This window comes from Aplidium turbinatum, chromosome 1 (assembly GCF_918807975.1).
Source record: "Aplidium turbinatum chromosome 1, kaAplTurb1.1, whole genome shotgun sequence".
In the NCBI taxonomy this organism is placed as follows: Eukaryota; Metazoa; Chordata; class Ascidiacea; order Aplousobranchia; family Polyclinidae; genus Aplidium; species Aplidium turbinatum.
The window spans coordinates 48,712,861-48,729,338 of NC_137472.1; the positions used below are offsets into that span (position 1 = coordinate 48,712,861).

The 16,478-nt window shown below is 36.6% G+C and overlaps 1 protein-coding gene across 1 annotated transcript; it reads right to left on the bottom strand.

Annotated features, from left to right (window-relative positions):
- Positions 1-1,186: 1,186 nt before the first annotated feature.
- Positions 1,187-14,764, bottom strand: LOC145781900 (very long chain fatty acid elongase 4-like). The gene is made up of 6 exons (XM_082593589.1): positions 14,600-14,764; positions 13,520-13,707; positions 12,425-12,505; positions 9,378-9,549; positions 8,621-8,748; positions 1,187-8,324 (listed from the first exon to the last, which is right to left on the bottom strand). Exons 1-6 carry the CDS (start codon positions 14,658-14,660, stop codon positions 8,115-8,117), a joined length of 840 nt encoding a protein of 279 aa, XP_082449715.1. The 5' UTR covers positions 14,661-14,764; the 3' UTR covers positions 1,187-8,114.
- Positions 14,765-16,478: the final 1,714 nt, after the last annotated feature.

The following is a 16,478-nucleotide window of genomic DNA, read 5'->3' on the forward strand; positions in this document are numbered from 1 at the left end:
CCCAGGGGGCGATTTTGGCCATTGCGGGGGCGATTTGTACAATTTTTGAAATTGGGGGGCGATTTTACTGTTTAGGGGGGCGATTTTACTGTAACGAAGAAGCTCGAGCAATTTTTTTCGCACATGGATGGGCAGATTTCTGGATCAAGTGCAATGATCGATTTCCGGAACTATGGGCAAAAGTGAAGTTGTATTTATTGGCTTTTCTTTCGACATACATTGTTGAACAAGGTTTTAGTGAAGTATTGCACATGAGAAATAAATACCGAAACCAACTTGACATGAACAAGACTGGAGGAAATGCAATTCGACTTAAGCTGACTGGCTTGCACCCAGCTATTACTAGTCTTGCAAATAAGCACCAGGCGCAAGGGTCGCATTAATTAGCTTCCACGAGCTGTTGTATTTCAATAAAATGTGCTTGCTTTTGCTTATTTATATTGTTGGGATATTTGAAGTTTTGTATGTAAATTTTTAGCGACATGAACTTTTGTACAACGGCAATCGTTTCGCAGTCCTCGAACTTAACTTTTCCACCCGGCAACCAGTATGGCCGAACGGCAAGCGATTCCGGCGGCCAGCAACAAAAACGTCTATGATTGACGTAAGTTTTCTGCTTCAGCGCTTCGCGTTAACGAGCCGAATCTCCGATGGTAATAAGAAGAAAACGAGTTTTGCTTTCGCAATACGCAAACAAAGGCCTCGATAGTTACTTGTATCCTTCTCGAGTTATCTGCGGCCAAGCAGAGCTTACTTTCGGTGGCCGTTTCTGAACCCTTCGGCGGCCACGGCCGCCGTTAATTTCGAGGCCTCGTTTGAGGGGGCGATTTGGACCCGCACTTTCAACAAAGGGGCGATTTTGTAAAAAAGGTTGAAGACCACTGATCTACAGTATACCTGTCTATTTTATCTGCTGGTTTCAGTTTAATCACGTAGATTGAATTGCTTTTGGTATGCTTCTGCTGCAACAATCAATCGAAAACCTCATCAGGCTGACAACTGTTGCTCAAGATACTTTTCAACAGCAAGTTGTTGTAATGAATGGTTGTCGACTTGAGGTGGTTGTTGAAAAAGCTTTATCAAAAGGACACTAGACAATTACACTAGAGTAGGCTATACAATTTTCTAGAAGGCAATAACTTCTTCTATGGTCAGCAGTTGGCTTCAGACAAAATCACTCAACAAGTCATGCAGCATTACATCTTGTTGATAAAATTTCGAGTGCAATTAAAAGAAAAAAAAACAACACCAGGTATATTTTTGGACCTGCCCAAAGCATTTGATACCATCGATCACCACATTCTGCTAAACAAACTTTACTATTTTGTATCTGGGGTAGGCTATAGCCCAGGGACGGGCAACATACGGCCCGCGGGCCGGATCCGGCCCGCGACGGGATTTTGAGCGGCCCGCAGACAGTTTCGGTCTTTACATAATGTGGCCCGCGGCCACTCTACCGCAATCCTCCACTACTTGCTTACTACGTCAAATAATAGTGACTGTTGGTTATTTTTTAGTTCTTTGATTATTTATTTTCGGTTTTTAGTCAAGTGACAAGCATGTTATGTTCCGTCATTAACGGGCCTTCCATCCCTTTTCTTTGTCTCTTGTAAGAACCTCCTTCAGTCTCAAGCTGGAAAAATAGATCAAAGTGAAATTTGGCTGATTAGTGTAATAATTGCACGGGGAACGTATACAAATAATAGTGATTGTTGGTTATTCTCTGGTTCTTTGTGTTTTTAGTTTCTTTGTTTTCAGTTAGAATTAGATTTTGAATGTAGCCTACAATAAATATTTTCCTATGGATTTTGCCAAGAAACGTAAAGTTGAAAAGGAGTGTCGCGAATTTAACAAATATGCTCAAGCGCTTTTTCACACAAGTCGGCAAGAAAGCAGTAGGCTACCATAGATGTTTCAATGACAGTGACAACTTTGATCGACTACAGATGTCCCATTGACTTCAGAAGCTACATTACGTTAATTGTTAATAAATTCATTAAAGACTGTTTTTGGTCTTTATGCTTTAAACTTAAAGTTTACATTACATTAAATAGAATTCATTCTTTGTCTAGGTGGATAAATACACGCTTAATGTAGCAATTCATGAATCCGGCCCGCCAACTACTTCATTTTCCCATATCAGGCCCGCCGCCTGGAGAAGTTGCCCGCCCCTGCTATAGCCCATGACTGGTTCAGAAGTTACTTACAAAACAGATTTCAAGTTGTAAAAGAATCTCACTCAATGTCTACTAAACGAGAAATATGTTTTGGAGTAGGCCTACCACAAGAATCGATCCTTATTGGACCACTATTATTTTTAATCTACAGTATGTTTAATGATTATTTGAAATGTTTAGTACACTCTGAATCTGTAATGTTTGCTGGCGATACCAATTTAATCTTTTGCAGTAACAATTATAACAATCTTTTCAAAATGGCGAATGAGGAAATGACAGGAGTAACGAATTGGTTACCAGCAAATCAGCTATCAGTAAATGTAAAAAAAAACAAACATGTTATTCAATATTACTAATAAGCTTTCAAAGCTCTCTTACACACTGTCTATAAGGCATGGAGGAACTACGTTAGCCTCGTGGGCCTTGGCCCACCTACTTTTGAAAGCCAAATTTATTTGAAAAGGTGCAGTAGCGAAAACGGCAAATCAGAGAGGGAGTTCTAAAAAAGGTCTTCACTCATTTGATATACACTAGTTTGATCTTTGATAGCTCAATGATGAAATCCAATATTTAAAACTTTTTTGTTGAGCCCACTATTGATGGGCAGCACGTGTGGGTGTGGTTGCGTGTGATTGGTGGAGCTATCTATCAATCCTTCTGCCACTCCCGGTCCTTCTGCCACTCCTATCATCATCAGCAAACAACCTAGCTCCCATTATAATCTTGTATTGTTTTGTTTTTGTTTCACATGTGCTGATGATGCAAAATAAAAGAACTTCTTCTTCTTTTTCTTAATCAATATAATTATTCTTTATGGTTAAAACAATGATATCATTAGTATAACGTATAATGCTGAAGATTATTACTCTCAGGTGGTATTACAACTGTGTGTGTTGCCTTTTTATTTGGGTGTACATCGTCATATTGTGTACAGCGTTATTGAGCAATTTGACAATTTTGCAACTTTATTGGCCAAATCGGGCCTCAAAATGGGAAATTTTTGGTTGTTGGCACGAAAGGCAACCATGAAAACATAATGTATAAACAATTTCAAGTATTAAGGATGCAACAATGTTAGGGGGGTCTGGGGGGCGAAGCCACGTAACAGATCAACGCAACAGATCGAAAATTACTTATTTGCCGCTACTAGTGAGAGGAGTTAATTTAAATTATAACTCTGATTTTAGGATACAACAGTGTATTCTAAGACCGCTCAAAATTTCGTCCAACTGCCATCCCCCTCTACCCTGAAAATTACCTTTGGTTTAAAATTGCCTAATATTGTATGGACATCTTATTTTGTTGACTACAACCAGTGTATTCTAAAATCATCTAAATTTCGATCCAAACCGTTTTCTCTACCTGAAAATTAAAAAAATGTAAAAAATAGTTTAATATTGTATGGAAGCCACTTTTTTATGACATTTAAGTTCAAATATCATTTTCTAGTGTACTAAAACACGTTAATAATGTTGCAAGACAGCAGCAAACATTTTTTCGGGTCTTGGTTTCATTGTAAAACACGTAACAGTGGTCATTTCGATTTATGCATATGACTCCGTTCATGCGCAACAGCGTACCAAAAATACAGATATTCTGTATTGAAGAAATAGGGAGTGGTCTACCACATTAAATTTATTCAGGGGTATTGTAGGCTACAGCTTTTGCCACACAACTATGGCTTGTCAAGTACATATCATTCTTACAAAAGTAGAATTTTAAACCCTCTTTTATGATAAGATAGATATTATTTGGCACAAAAAAAGTGTAGGCCTATACACTTGATTTTTTTTCTGTTCTACCTTCCTTCTTCTTCTTTGTTGTGTCAATTTGTCATTTAAAAACGCAATACTTTCTTTTGTATAACTGCTTGTATGACAGAGTGCAGACTGGACGACCTCTAGGCCATTTTAGGGCTACGGTTTTTCGCACTCTCTCGTTGGATGCACACTGTACGTTTTTGTTGCAGTTTTTTTTATACGCTTTGTTGAGCATCCAAACAAAAATAAATGACCATCCATCATCAATTAAGTGCGGTAGCCTTTTTATTGCACTACGCATCCATTTGGAACACTGCTACATTCGCAAGATTTTTAATGAAAGTTTGTTCACGAATTTTTATTTGCAAGTTTTGAATTGAGCTGTCTAAATCAGGGGTCACCAAACTACGGCACGCGGGCCGGAGCCGGCCCGCGAACTGATTTCATTCGGCCCGCCACGAGCTGCGGAAATTACAGCTGCACTACAATTCTGTACATGTGCTCCCCTTGGTATTAGCAACCGTCTTTGGCTTTGCTTTTTTGTGTAATAGAGACTTCTTTGATAAAATTTTCGTTCTTATAGTTCGTTGTTGTATGTTGAATTTGTACATTTTTCTACCAGGCAGCCTACATGTTGGTGCTCTATTTTTATCATTAGGCTACCACAAATGGGGACAGCCTAGGCCAAATTTGGAAAGATGTAATGTTTTTTCAAGAGCACGGTGCCCTGTAGTGTATCACAGCAGGGAATAACTTTTCCAGCAACCTTTCGATTTTCATCACAACTTTGCTATTCCACCGCTAACTTTGTTATTTGTTGTGTTCAATTCAAGTCAATGAAGATTCTAAATAGTTGTATATCTTTTCGCAATTTGCATCCGGCCCGCAGCTGTTAATCTCGCAGCAATCTGGCCCTTAGAGAAAAAAGTTTGGTGACCCCTGGTCTAAATTAACAAATAAAATACATATACCGGTACATAAACATATCCACATAAAATCCATTTCGAAACTTTTACATGCTTTTTGCTCTTTCGTGTAGTAAAGGGCATGGATAATTCTGCAATTATTTTTGTGTGAATCCGTTACATGTAAAAATCTATTCTAGATCAAAGTCCCTGACGATAACATGTTTATATTGTAATAGGTCTAACGGTAACCTGTGCAGTATTTTCTCCCACGATAGAAATAGCCTACTTTCGGACCGTAAATAACTTTTCCACAACAACATCGGATTTTCCAAGGAATTATTTACGTAAAATTGTTTTTATCAACTACAGTCATTTGATCATGTAATGACCTATATTCAGGCGCGGATTTATAGGGGGGGCCAGGGGGCCCGGCCCCCCCCCGAAATTTTGTGAAAAATTGTATGTTTCCGCATCAAATGGTTTGATATGCTTCTAAACAGCTGATATTAGTCCCTCTGCATCACAATTGATGAAAATGGTTGTTTTAATGTCTATTTTCTAGCATATCGTATATGTCGTATAGTATCATTGTTCATATTTGTTTAGCTGTTTCTTTCTTTTTAATTGATTTTCAAATTTTCTGGCCCCCCCCGAAAAAAACTCTTAGATTCGCGCCTGCCTATATTGTATCATAAAATTACTTTTTAGACGTTGTAAAGACTTCAATGACAAGTTCCGTTAAAGGCCATGTCCTGTAGTAGGTTTAATGTATTTAAATTAGTAATGGTTGCTACTATTGATAGAATAGTTAGTGATGACAATCGCCTACTTGTACAGTAATTATGAAACCAGTCAAATGTGGATTAATGCATAGAGAGTCTATAGGGCGGCTTAAACACAACCAGCTTCACACAAACTGCTTGCAATAATGTCAAGTTTTTATAAATGCGCGCATTCATACTCACAAACTGAAATGACCATTTTCCCGTGTTTTACGATAAAACCAAAACCAGAAAAATATTTGCAGCAGTCTTGCAACATATTTAATGTCTTTTAGTACTGCAGTAAATGATATTTGAACTTTGTGCCGTGAACAAAAAGTGACGTGAATAAATTGTTAAGCAATTTTGCGTGAAAAGTAGTTTTCACGATAGGGGGGGAGAGGTTTTGACGGAAATTTTTTATTCATTCTTTTCTATGTTGTTTTAAGACAGTAAATAATCGAAAAACATAGGCAAATCTCACCTAATTTTGCTTTATAAGATATACTGTACAGTGAAATAATTGTGCAGCAAATACAAAGGAAAGTCACCCTGCAGTAATTTTTTTAACATTATTTAAAAGTAAAAAATCCAAGTAAAAATAAAGTCAAATTTTAAATTTGGCTGTTCAGGCATAATCAAAGATGATTTTCAATAGCAATGAAACTAGTGATATCACAAAATATTTTTATAGCTACACTTTTCATAAGTAATAGAGTTGTTCCTTAAAGGGATATTAAACCTGACTTGGCGATTGTACACGTTCTTTGTGTTTAAGATGCTACCATAAAATGATTTTCAATAAAATTTTGCCCAATTGAGGTCTGATCAGCATTACGCGTGTGCTTTTGTCAAAACTTTCTTAACGGGTATGGGCGTTAGGAGCGAAGCGTGCGACTGTACAGTTTACGTCACTATAGACTAGCAATCGGCTGATCGAGCAATAGTTGTTACTGCCGGCGATTTAACTGTAGGCTATGTATGTATGTACATCAAAACATCAGATTTCAACATCAAAACATCAGACAGTTTGCTCAAAACATCAGATCTGATGTTGAAACATCTTCTTCTCTCGTGTTGTCTCTATATGTCAGGTCATCCGTTGGTTAACCACTGCCTGGTGTCGTCATCGACAGAAACTAGGCCTTCCATACCATGAGGAGGTCTATATAGCCGGCAATCCTTGATAATGTGGGCTGCCGTCTGCATTTCACCACACTCACAAGCAGCACTCTCTGCCAAGCCCCAACGCAACATGTCTGCACCATAGCGTCCAACACCAGTGAGCAAACGGTTACGCCTTGATGAGGCAAGTCTAGAGAGGCCATGGCCCAGCTGGTTCTCGGGCGGGGATCTGAATACTTGGCGAAGTGGGGATGTGCTGCTTGACCATTGTTGACACCATGCCTCGTGGCACCACTGTTTGCTAGGGCTTCCACCAGAGGCTGCCAGAAGGTCTTGTGCAGCGCGTACAAATGGCTTTCTTGATTTTAGCCGCTGCTTTGGTGGATATCTCAGCGTGGTTGTGTGTAGCAGATGGCCGGGGTTTAGGGCTTTACGGCTCAGGGAAAGAACAGCACGTTGACGCCGTAGTGCAGCTGGCTCAATGTTTGCAAGGACAGGCAAGCAGTCAGTTGGAGTTGGACGGAGGCAACCTGTGACAGTTCGCAGGCAGTTGTTGATTGGCACATCGACAAGGTCAGTATGGGCGCTTCTGCACCAAGTAGCAGCACAGTATTCAGCAGGGAAATAAACTAAGGCTAAACCACTTGTTCTCAGCACTGAGGGGCTAGCACCCAACCTTGTACCAGCAAGACGTTTCAAGAGAGCAGAGCGAGCTGTCACTTTTCTGCGTAAGTATTCTAGATGTTTGCGGTATGTAAGAGACCGATCCAGTCGAACCCCAAGGTATGTGGGTGTGGCTTCAAAAAGAAGTGTCTGGCCGTTATTTTGGATGTTAATTTCCCTGTTTGAGTCTCTATTACATAGGTGGAAGGCAGAAGTCACGGTCTTCGCTTCACTCAACTTGAGGCGCCATTGGTGCAGATAGGAAGATTGAAACATCTGATGTGGTAACGTGGCTTTTATTCTTACTGTCGATAGTGACGTATTCTCGTTGCAGTGTTTCTACTTTTTGGTCATTTTGAAAAAGTTAAGAATAAATGAAAAATTGGACTTTGAGCTTTGCCAGCGCCTTTGAAAACAAATTTTTTTCGGTAATTTTTTTTGAAATGTATTCTTGAATGTTCAGTTTACGCATTTTAATGCTTAATTCCTGTTTGAAAATTTCATTTAGTATGCCTTTAATGTACGTGTTGGAATGAATAATGGTGTAGAATGGAATGCAACACAATTTAAATGACGAACAATTTGAACAATTTTTATATACAGTTTTATACAGAACATATTTCAAACTGAATTCCTGACATAGTTCGTTGTAATCTTATATTAAACAACTTTTCAAAGGTTAACCATAAACACATAAAAATCAATGTACTTTAATTGACATTAATCGATCTTTTTCACTCCGTTTTGGGCTACATTAATTTCATGTTGAACTTTAGAATTTTTGGTTCCATAAGATTTGATATAAAAGTTGAGAAACAATACTAGCAGAGTAACCGCATATCCAATCATTGCAGTGCAGAGACTTTTAGAAAAATTGCAGCCGCTTGCAAGACTTTGTATGCAAAAGAAGAACAATATGACGAATTGGCTCTGAAAACAAACAACAACTGAAGCAACTACTTTACGCTTTAGAACCAAAGTGTTTTTCACTAATAGCCTACTAGACCTACCTTACAATGTTTAAGGTTAATCACCAACACTATTATGCCGTTGAAATATCTGGTATTCCATAAACTTGATTGCTTTAAATAAAACAGTTTAGATTTGAAACAAACTGAAAGGGTTTATCTGCAATTGTGGAATACCCATTGAGTGGTTTCACTAAAACAATATTGAAAGTTATAATCAGTTCTGTTGCACAAACACTAAACCTTATTCGTACTTACAAGTTGAAGCATAGTGAGATATTTCTTCCACCACAAATATTTCTGAATCCAAGGTCCAAACGCACTCAAACAGTAATAAGTATACATTACTGCGTGTACAAATGAATTGATAGAACCGAAGATGTACCCTGAAAATAATTTGCATATGCTAAAAAAACAGTGGCAAATAAAAATACCATTTCTGCATCTACGAAAAACCAAATATCTGCCATGGCTACAACAGTTATCGCTAATTTTGATAAATAGGCTACAACAGAGTGTGAAGAATCAGTAGGAGAAACTGCGTCGATAAAATTGAGTAGCATTTTCCAAACTACTTTAGAGTAGCCTACTTGCTAAAGTAGTTCAAAGCAATTATTTAAATCATTTCGCAGTCAAAGCAATTTCGTTTCACTTTAAACAAACGTTTTTATTTAAAACAAAATTGAAAAGAACAAGCAACTTCTTGGACACTGAAAAACTATTAAAATTCATCATGTGTGACCTTGTTGTGTTTGACGTTTGCCAAAAGTTCAAAGTTACAAGCCTTCAAAACTAACATAATATTATGATTAGGAAGAAGCAAAAGGTCGTCTATTATAAGCTATACAAGCACTTTCTTTGCATTGTTTTCGTTGTTTTGAATCTTACTTTGCATAGTGAAAAATAACACAAAGCAATATTTATAATTTTTAAATGGTCCAAGTATTGGGGCACTTTTATAATTAATGTTAGTCACTGATTTCAAAAAGACATTTTGTTTTGCTGTATTGGTTACCTTGTCCACCAGGGGCATATTTTATACCCCACCAGCAAATCCAGATCATGGTTGTATGATGGTAAAGATGAAGGACGGAAATTTGATTGTATTTCTTTCGTAAAGCGAACAATCCAGTTTCAATGAGCTCAATGTATTTTGAAAAGTAGAAAAACCAACCTACGCTTGCAATCTGCAGTATAAAAAGATTGAATCCGCTGATATAAATCTATGAATCCAAAATACATTTTTCATTTACATTTTTGTCAATTAGGCTTGTGTGTGTAGTCGGCAGTTTTCAAAATAAATGCTTCCAAAGCATTATAGGATATAAAATGTAGCATATAAGCCGACCGTAATTAAAAAATAACAAAAAAACAGGATATCTAGATTAGACTAGTTTTGTAAGTTTCGAAGCGACACCCTTAGAAGAATTTCCTTAACCTGCAACGCACTTATGACAATCGATGACATTGACGAAGTTGTCACCGTGCCATATTTTAAACTAATTGAAAGAATTTTCGTATCATGCACGTTGTAACGTGCGCCCTTTTATGCTTTTACCTTTTTCTAGACTTCTGTTATGTTTGGCATGTATTCTCAGAAAGCCGCTTTATCCGATCCAGATCTTTACCAGATCGAGTACGGATCTGACCAATTTTTTACCAAGTCTGAGCCAGATAAAGTAGCTGTTTGAACAGTTTTTCATTGGGGCGGTCAAAAATCAAAACAAACTAAAATTAAGTTATGAACTATACGTTAGAAAACAAGATCAAAAATCAATAATCTACATGCTAAATTCTACATGCTAAATTCTACATGCTAAAATCTACATGCTAAATTAATGTTTTTCTATAAATTTTATCGAAAATGAATAGAAGGTTCGAAACTTTTACAAAGAATTTATCTTGTTTTTCATTTGTAATCACGCTCACTGTCATTGCAAAACTGTGAGTGCTAGGCCTAATAAAATGCTGAGTAACGTTTGCATCTTTAACTCAAGAGTTAATCAATAATCTGCTGTCTCAAAAGTATCCAATTGAACGTACGTATAACCATAGTGGCTCAGTGGTTATCGCCTTCGGCTCTGGTGCTGGTAGCCCGGGGTTCGATTCCATGTCGGGTCATACCAAAGACTTTAAAAAGGGTACCGATTGTGTTCTTTTTTACATAACGCAGTGAGGATAAATCGGGTAATAATCTGGTGACATATCACCCTCTTCCAATCTGCCTTGAGCCAGCATGGCAGCAGTACGGCTCATAAAATCACATGGAACCCTGTCAAGTAACCCATGTTGATGCGCAATCTGCTGCAAGGGGAGATAGCGAATGATTATTATAACCTTATAAAAAGATTTGACTTTTTCGCATAAAATCTTTTTAATTAGAAAATTCCGACTCCGGCTTTACAAAACGGTAAAAACTAAGAAAAGTTGTTTGCATTCTTCTTTTAAAATATTATTTCTTGTTCTCCCTATTGCGCTCCAAAACTTTACTAGAAAATTCAAGTGTTTGTTCTTGTCCGTTTGTTTTTTGTTTGTTTATCTTTCTCCTGCATTGCGGGAAAGCGGACTTGAGCGCTATGCATCGGTGTACGCCTTCCGACATACACCTGACCCACGCTGCAGCCGACGGCAATGTCTGTTTCCGGTTGTCTACTCTACTTATGACGTAAATTTAATACTACCCATTACTCGAAATCGATCACTAGGTAGAGGCAATTATCGTAAAGTTTTTTTTCTAAACGTGACCGTTTAAATTTCGATCACAACTTCAGTGAAATTAAATTTAAGAAAATGAAAAATACAAAAATTAAAAAAGTATTGGAAAACACTGAAGTTAGAGCTGGAAAACTGACTTACAATACTATTTTGCTTACAAATAATTTTAAGCTACTTATGCCATAAATATTAAATTTATTAAACTACAGGTATCATATAAAAAACACACGCCGAAAAAAATTGAAGAGTTGATTAGCCTACGAAAAGTCACATTCTGATCTAAACCGAGTTATCACTTACTTTGGACTTCTGTTGCCAGTCTTAAGTCACTTATCAGATGAATTTATTAGCTGAGAATTGTAGCCCTTTATTGCAAGCTGGCATTTTTCATAATCACAGATTTTGTGCTAAAACTTTTTAAGTCTTATTAACCAACTAGATCCCCGGTTAACCTCAAGTTACATCAAATGCAGGTTTGTATCAGTGGTTGCCAGTCTGCCAGATAAATAATTATTGCTCTAAACTGGGACAACATGTGGAACAACATGACAACATGTGGGACAACATGACAACAAACATGTGGGCGAAGAAAAGACCTGGAATGGAAAACTGGTTATACCGATCTTCAAAAAAATACAAACCTTATTTCATCTTTAAGAGAACATTTTGAAAAAATATGATCTTTTCATATTTCATAGTGCGCCCTTTATGTGACACGATTGCTAATAAACTTTTTCCAGCAGTTAATGGGACACAAAGCGGCTAACAGTGTAATTCAGTAGTGCTTAAACTTTTTATGTCGTGAACCGTCATCTTTAACGACGAAAGGCTTCTGGACTACCAAAATATATTAAATGAATGGACACAATTTTTTTTATTACAGAATTTAACAAAGAGAGCCTGAAATTCTGAAGGTAGGTTGCTGGTACAAATGCTAAAAAAATTTTCGCACAACTGCGTCTACTTTAAAGTCTATTTGTGTTTTATCTCAGCTAGCCAAAAAATCCAATCTTGTTTAATTGTTTGAATTGACTCAAACTTTTTTTGCATAAAATAATGTACTGTCTTATACTTTACTAAATATATTATTTAAGCCCAAACATGATTTTGCATCAGCTTTGAAGTTAATTTTTTACCAATAAAGTTTATTATTCGAAGAAAAAAAATGCCAATCAAGTTGCCTATACTCATTCTTTAAACGTCTCACAAATGCTGCATCAAGCAAATAATCCAATGCAGATTGCTGTTTGTTTCACACAGCACGAAACATGATTTGCATAAACTGCCATTTTTTGCTTGTAACAATTGTTAGAAGACACTGCTGTCGTAGACAATTTTAAAACTCACCCGTATTGCTTGCGGAGTTGGAGAAAAATCGACAGGTTGGCAAATCATGCTGTAACCAGAGTTATAAGCAGACAAAATAAACTGTGGAAATAAAACCCAAAATTTGTACTTTGTCTATTATGCAGCACGTGGCATACATCGTTTCGTCATACATCATCAATTTCAGTGGACAGTTTGCACCCTCGGCTTGATTATTATAAAAATAGATTATGTGCGAGAGATTTATTTATAAAAAAAAAAAACTACACAGCTTTAACTACTTTTCTAGTTTTTGAGTGTAGATAATAATTATTAGATAATTATCTGTAATCTACAGTTTGACAAGGTGGTCTTGAAAGACACAAGATATAGGTTTTTGTCGAGGTTAGCCCGATAGCTTAGTGGTTACGCGCCTGGCTCAAGATCATGCGGCGCTGGTTCTAGTCTCGTGGTGTGCAGTTGAGCGACACATTTCAGGATTGCTCTCCATTCAGTGGCACCAAGTAAATGGAATAATTCTCCGGCAGCAACACTTCAACAATTAGAAACTTCACTTTGCCAATCTCTGTAACAGGACCTGCGTCAAAATCCTCTGCAAGTAGGCCTATGCGAAACTACCAGGAATAACATATCAAAGCTTTGTTTTATACAGTATATACCTACCAAAGTAACTGATCATCCAACAGCACTCCTAAATGTTTAATTAGATTATATACTTTGAGAGATGTTTGATTAATTATGCCAGTATTAAAGTCTGACTCTACTTTGCAATTGGAAAGTTTGTTTATTACTCTATCGCTCAGTAGTGTTTGAACAATTCAAGGAAAGCTTGACTACTTAGCCACATATCAATTTCTGTAAGTTTGGAATTTCTTTCTCTTTCTAACCACTCGATTTTTCCACTTAATAGCACGTAATAAGTATCTTTAGTGCATAGTGTGGTGGACAAGTTTTAGTGTTGCTTGTAGCACTAGTTGCAACGTTCATCTGATGAGATTGAAAGTAAAAAAAACAATAAACAGGATGGTTTCTTAAGGTTATAAGTTATAGGCTACTGTTATATAAATTTCATAAGGTTGTATACTGCAGTGCAATTGCCGGACAAATCCTCCTCACCTCTATTGACATGTAGCTTGATAATGCCACCAACATAGCATTGTAAATAATCATAAATGATCGCAGTTGATAAGTTGGAAATTTTGAAGTTAGAGATCGGACATTGAAACTGAAGTACAAATAGCATGCAGTCACTACAAATGGGTTCCATGGCGATCGTACAAAAAGCCAATCTGCTGTCCTTGGATCTTAACATAGAAAACAATGTTTAAAAGTAAACAGAAAATTTGAAACATATAAAAACAGATGTAAGAATAATGCACTTATTTCAATAAAAGCAGACTTACAATCAAGTTAACAAATGCATTGCAAAATGCTTTGGGTTGCGGTGACGTATACTTTCATATGCACCACGCAAGAAACTTTACAGATTGATTCTTAAAGCCTCTCAAGCCTCAGCACTGTTGCCTAAAATATTTCCGATCATTTATTTCCTGTTTCGTTGGTTTCATACAAAGCTGGTTGTTGAAGAAAGCTACCATCCGACATCTTAAAAACGCAGCACAAAGTAATGATTTTCATAAAAGTGGGATAAATTTTACTTTGTAACGTTCAAAATTGGGAGTCTTTAAACTTCAATATTTTTTTGATTGTGTAGGAGACAACTAGTTTATGCGTATTAAATAGTCCTCTTTTTTTCAGTCTGTATGCTTTGCGAGTTTTCACTTCTCCCATGAGAACTAATCTTGCCTTGAGTATATGTCCCCAAAGCCAAAGTCCATCCTCGATGAGTTGCATTTTGGCAATACAATTCCAACATTCAGACAGATCATTTTGTGATATTTGCACGAAAATAAATTCAACCTTGTTAAGGGCAGGCTGTTGACTTACCGTTTAAAGGAATGCAGTCAAATTTTAAAACTACGTTTTTGCATTAAGCAAACCCAGATAGGCCTGCGTCAGTTGCGTAAACCTGAAGCCGTTTGTAAAACAAAATAAACTATTAGCCTACTCCAGTCAGAATAGGAAATACCGAAGGAAATGAATCAATGCAATTTATAGAAAAGTGTCTCACTTAATTTATACCCTATACTGTAAAATGCACAATTAAATTAAAACTATATCACTTACGACACTTACCATCTAACTCGTGTAGATAATGATTGTAACCAGCTACAAAATTTGACCACTTGAAACTCATTTTTCAAACGTTGTTTTCTGGTGAACTTCTTAAACAAGACTTTGTTGTCTAATTTTAAGCCAACTAAACTAAGGTCTCTAGCAGCAATGGCCGCTGGACAGTATATTTTCTTATGGCTGCACTCACAATAATGCACATGAATACCATCTTGTAACAGACCACAAGACAAGATAAGAAGACAACTTGGGTTACCCAGTAGAATAATGGGATGACCAACTCGACTGCGATATCGGACAAATGGAGGTATAAATGCTGCGAAATATTTTTAAAATTAAAAAAAAATATATTTTTGGCATTTTTAAAGTAGTGATCGACCAACGCTTGTCCGTTTCAAACTAACTTGAAGTTTAAAGTCACACAAAATTGAGTTAAAATAATTTGTAGTTGTGTTACTTTTTAATAAAAATGTGAATTTATGTACAAAACTTAAATTGAATAAAACTTGTAGATTTAAAAAATATATGACTAAGCAATTAACAAAAAACCCTTGAAATACTTAGAATGCACCTCGGAAATACAAATCATCATGTTTAAGCCGATGATTACTTTTCAGATAGGCTTATGTTTTAACATGCGCAGGAGAGACTATATTTGCAAACATTATGATAGTTTAATAAATAAATAACAAAATTATCTTAAATTAGTTTTAGATTAATTGTTTAGGGCAAGTTTTGCACGACGACTTTAAAATTGCAAGAATTATATTTTTTCTAAAAATAAAAAAATAAAATCTGGCAACACTTTTACCTCCACTTGTAGGATATTGCAATTTAGGCGATTTCAAACAAAGAAATCTTACCAGCGTTTTTGTGTTCGAGTTGACACAAAACTCCTTATGCATAGTTAAGCAACAAAAAAGATGAGACCAACACAAACAATTTGTGTGAAAAGTTGATTGATGTCATAATTTCTATGTAATTTCTATGTAATTTCTATGTTTCAGTGTGAATTATGATGTCATAATTTCTATCCTACATAGTCTCTTCACTTTAGGAAATACGATCCAATAGTTAGCAAAAGTGCAATAGTTTCAAAAAACTTTGACGTGATAAGTCAATATGACACCGTAGCTACCGAAACTCTTTGGTGTGCTGTCGTCGAATATAGTTTGAAAACCACTGTTTTGAAATATAGCAAACGACTTAGCTAGATGACTTGCAAGAACAGTCCTTTTGTTTACGTTAGTTCTACAAGCTAAGAATAAAATTTTGGTTTGATATGGTTGTTCCTTTTTTGCATTTTTGTAAAATGGCTAACTCAGTCGGCAAAGTCTGTCATTTTTGCAATGATGTAACATCTGCAGACGTTAAATCAATGCAGTAGGACTGATTTAACTGACTTCGATCACTTCACTCGAAAGTCACTGTGCAATTAAAAAGCGTTTGTTGAATTAACCGCTGTTAACCATTGTTCTTATTCTATATAGCCTCTGGCTTTACATCTGTTGGAGTAACTTCTTTCTTATTTTATTGCTTTTCTTTTCAAAAATGAAACATAAGTTTGCATTATGGCTCAAGCTAGAGTATAGACTCATTTCTGTTTCATGATGCTGTAGAGGGAATTTTTGCTTGATTCCTTATCCATCTGGTAGTGCTGCAGCTGTGCGAAAGTTTGCATGCATGTGATTGATTGATTGAATCTTTATCCTCGGACTGGGAAAGCTTCTTGCAGAGCTTAATCCTGGCAACTTCGCATACTTGTAGACTCGTAGAGGCTTTGTATCATTGAGGCAGGCCCGGTCACCGAGATTGACAGAGTGAAGTTTCCGATTGTTGAAGTCTTGTTGCCGGGGAACTTTTCCATTGATTAGATACCGCT